Source organism: Falco rusticolus, chromosome 8, assembly GCF_015220075.1.
Source record: "Falco rusticolus isolate bFalRus1 chromosome 8, bFalRus1.pri, whole genome shotgun sequence".
Lineage (NCBI taxonomy): Eukaryota > Metazoa > Chordata > Aves > Falconiformes > Falconidae > Falco > Falco rusticolus.
The window spans coordinates 32,475,811-32,479,781 of record NC_051194.1 but is presented as its reverse complement, the minus strand read 5'-3'; the positions used below and the strand labels follow the sequence as shown (position 1 = coordinate 32,479,781).

Here is a 3,971-nt window from a genome sequence, read left to right as displayed (position 1 = left end):
CGCCGGCGAGCCCCGGAATGCTCGGGACGCCCCGCCGCCTCTCCCCTCCCCTCCGCCCGCCCCGCCCGGGGGGCCGCGCCGGCACCGGCGCTCCGCGCGGCGGGCGGGCCGGTGGCGGCAGACGGGCGCACCGCGGGCCGCAGCGGCGGAGCCCCGAGGACCCCCCAGGCGGCTGCGCCCCGGCCCCCCGCGCCCGGCCCCGCAGGTGGGTCCGCCCGCCCCGCCTCGCCCGGCTCCGCGCCCCCCACGTCGGGGCGGTGACGGGGGCGGGCGGGCCCGGCCCCCCGCGTGGGCCAGGGGCAGAGCCGGGCGGGGGCGAGGGGCAGAGCCGGGCACCCGCTGGGCGCGGCGACGCCCCCGCGCCGGCCCAGCCCCGCCGGGCGGACGGGGCGCCGAGTCCCCTCGGAGCGGAGCGGGGCGGCGGCGGCTCTCGGCGGCGGCATGGCGGGGCGAGCGGCCGGCCGGCGGGCGGGCTGAGGCGGGGGCCGGGCGGGGAGGCGCCGGCGGCGGGGTCTCACCGCCTTTTCTTGCCGTCCCCCGCAGGGAGCGGCCGGCCCCCCGCGCCACCATTGCCTCGCACGGCAAGGAGGACCTGCTCGCCGTCGCCGCCCGGCTCTGGCAGCGGAGGAGGCGGCTGCTGGCCGCCGCCGGGCTCGCCCTGGCCATGGCCGTCGCCCTGCTCGTCGCCGTGCCCCTGCTGCTGCTGCAGGCGCCCGCCGAGAGCGGCGCCCACTACGAGATGATGGGCACCTGCCGCATGATCTGCGACCCGTACAGCGGCGGGCGGCCGCCCGGCCCTGGCAGCACCGCCGCCGTGGAGGCCCTGCAGGACCTGGGCGCCAACCCCCCGCCGCCCTTCGTCCAGGGACCCAAGGGGGAGCCGGGCCGGCCGGGCAAGCCGGGCCCCCGCGGACCCCCCGGGGAGCCGGGGCCGCCGGGGCCGCGGGGCCCGCCGGGGGAGCGGGGCGACGCGGGGAAGCCGGGGCTGCCCGGGCTGGCGCTGGCGGGCGCGGGCGGCGGCGGGAGCGGCGGCGGGGCGGCGGCGGGCGGCGAGGCGGCGGGCGGGCTGAGCGCCGCCTTCAGCGGGCCGCGCATCGCCTTCTACGTGGGGCTGAAGAGCCCCCACGAAGGCTACGAGGTCCTCAAGTTCGACGACGTGGTGACCAACCTGGGCAACCACTACGACCCGGCCAGCGGCAAGTTCACCTGCCAGGTGCGCGGCATCTACTTCTTCACCTACCACATCCTCATGCGCGGCGGCGACGGCACCAGCATGTGGGCCGACCTCTGCAAGAACGGGCAGGTGGGTCCCCGCCGCTCCCCGCTCGGCCTCCCCTCCCCGCCCCGTCCCGTCCCGTCCGGCCGCAGGGGCACGGAGCCGCCGGGGCATCCCCCCGCCGTCGGGCGGCGGTGCGCCCGGGGCAGCGGCTCCGCTCTCGCCGCGAACTCCGAGCTCCCGACTTGCGAACTTTCCTGCCGGGATGGGGGGAAGGAGAAGCGAGGAGGGGGGCGGGAGGGGGGCCGCGGGGGTAGCGGAGGGGCTGGGGAAGAGGGGACGTCGGGGGGTGGTGGTGCTGATGGAGGGGCTCGGGGGGGGGGGGGGGAGGGGGGCTGATATGCCCCGCGGCTGTGTTGGCAGGTGCGGGCCAGTGCCATCGCCCAAGACGCAGACCAGAACTACGACTACGCCAGCAACAGCGTGGTGCTGCATCTGGACTCCGGCGACGAGGTGTATGTCAAGCTGGACGGAGGCAAGGCGCACGGAGGCAACAACAATAAGTACAGCACTTTCTCTGGCTTTCTTTTATACCCTGATTAACACAATGAGCGATGCGACACAACTGGCCCCGCCACGGATGCGCGTGGGGTGGTCGGCGTTTCTGTACCCCATCGTGCCGCAGTTCCTGCTGGTGTCAGCTGTCTCCACAGGTCACTTTAGCTTCATTACCACTTTGCATTTTTTTTTAATTATTTTTTTTTAATCCCTGTGGAAACAAAATAGACGTGAAACAAAGCGATCCCCTTCCTTACTCTGCCCCGTTTCCCCTGAGCCTCTCCCTTTGTCAGCCCCGGTGTTGTGTGTGTCACACGAGGAGCTCGGCAGCTTGCAACTCTCGAGCGGTTCCCAGGGGGTGTAACTACAGTTGGGACTGTGCCGCGCACAGTGTTTGAACCCACCACATTTTTTCATCAATGAGTATTAATTATGATGATGAATTTCCAGGTCGACTATTCACGAGGCGGGACTGGACCATAACTGGTTTTTCCTCTGCTGCTTTGTTTGTATGGGGTCAAGTGTAAACTTTTCTTTTCTGTGCAATGCAATGCTCATTTGAATGATGGTTGTCATTAATGTCAAACTTGTTCCTGTCTGCAAAAGAATCCAATCGTTGACCACAATCACCAAAATACCACATTAAATTATGTTTTTAGACAATGCCTTCTTGCTTTCTGTCTCTTCCAGTGCTGCAAAGGAGTGCTGTGGTGGTGCCACGGGAAGGTGGGAGGTAAAGGAGGGGGTCACTTCAGTCCCTTAGGTTTGCAACAAAATGTGAAGTTCAGATGGGGCACCGTGCCTGGGTCTTGGTTGTTGTTCAAGGGGGCTGGGAAGAAGCAGAGGGAGAGGAAAAAAAGCTTCACATTTACGCAGTTTTGCAAAAAGAAGGCACACAGTCATCAAGAGGCGGAAGTGGGGGTGTGGAGCAGATCTAAGTGTAAACAGGTTTAGTGGGTCTGAGCCTGATCCAGAGGTTAGTAAAGTACAGGGAAAGTGGTTCAATCAGCGAGCGGTTAGGGGAAGCCATGTGTCTGTAACACACCTGATGAATGTCAGGCAGCGGGGGAGAGAGTCTGTCTAAACCCCTGCACGTGCAGTGTGTGTATGGGTTGGAAATGGCACCTGACCGTAGGGGGGTCTGCACAGTCCCTGAGATGGGCTGGGAGAGAAAGCTCACTGGAGACTGGCGGATTCAGACCATTTGGAAAGGTTTTCTCCTGCTGGTCCTCGGTAAACCCCAACCACTCCAGGTCCTTTGAAGAGCGCACAGGTGTGTAACTAGTGCGTGTGGTTCTGACCCGTTGGTGGAGGGGTGCATCTTTCATCATCACCTCAGCAGGTAACCTCCTCCATTTGGGTTAACGGGTTGCTCTGCTGAAGCTAAAAGAGTGAAGCTGATGAACAAAAGCTTTTGTTTTGCTGTCTTGTAATTTCATTTTTCCCTCCTGAAGGTCTTACCTCCCTGTCAGCTTACTGCCCTTTGCAGCATTAATGCAGCTGCACAGGTAAGAGAGGCAGGAGCTGGACTCCAGAGGCTCTGCCATGGCTGGAGCTTTGCCCCTGCCCTGACATTGCAGGAGGAAAGGGAACCACAGCTGGGATGGACTTGTTCCAGCCCCACTTTGGGGCAGCCCGGTGATGACTGAGCTCTTACGGTCTCTTCTGTCTCCTACCTAGTCCTCAGTGGGTATTGTCTTCTCGTTGGCTGGAAGAGGAGGGTCAGAGAGAGAGCGCAGTTCCTCCCTTCATCCCGTCCTCAAACATGCCCCAGCTGAGGGAAGCAGAGTTCATGATGAGGTACATGTGTTAGACACTTCTCAATCTCTAATGTCTTGTCGATTTGTGCTATTTAGAATATGATTAAAATCAGTGTCTGAGACCCAAATGAAGTATAATTGCTATGGATCCTCAATTCCCCCCAGATCCGTAATCCTTTTTGACTATTCCTCCCCTCCCCTCTGACGAAATGGAGCTTAGACACAAAGCCCTCGGTTTAAATTTCAAAAAATTAAAATTGACATGCAGCAGCATTAGCAGGAGCCAGGAGGAATTCTAAGGAGGTGCCTGGGCTCTGCTTTATCCTTTGCATTAAGAAGCAATTTGTACTTCTAACAAAGACCCAACTGTTCCCCCTTGGCAAAAGGGCAATGAAGATGCCTTGCAAGGGAATTGCTGTTCACAATACTTAAACAAA

At 62.4% G+C, this 3,971-nt stretch overlaps 1 protein-coding gene across 1 annotated transcript; it reads left to right on the top strand.

Annotated features, from left to right (window-relative positions):
- The first annotated feature begins 373 nt into the window (after nucleotides 1-373).
- Nucleotides 374-2,434, top strand: C1QL2 (complement C1q like 2). Its single transcript, XM_037397838.1, has 2 exons — nucleotides 374-1,303; nucleotides 1,640-2,434. Exons 1-2 carry the CDS (start codon nucleotides 665-667, stop codon nucleotides 1,817-1,819), a joined length of 819 nt encoding a protein of 272 aa, XP_037253735.1. The 5' UTR covers nucleotides 374-664; the 3' UTR covers nucleotides 1,820-2,434.
- The last annotated feature ends 1,537 nt before the right edge of the window (nucleotides 2,435-3,971 follow it).

Coding starts and splice junctions, on each gene's coding strand:
- C1QL2 (XM_037397838.1), top strand. CDS start 665: ATGGCCGTCGCCCTGCTCGTCGCCGTGCCCCTGCTGCTGCTGCAGGCG. Junction 1,304..1,639: donor ACCTCTGCAAGAACGGGCAG/GTGGGTCCCCGC, acceptor CTGTGTTGGCAG/GTGCGGGCCAGTGCCATCGC.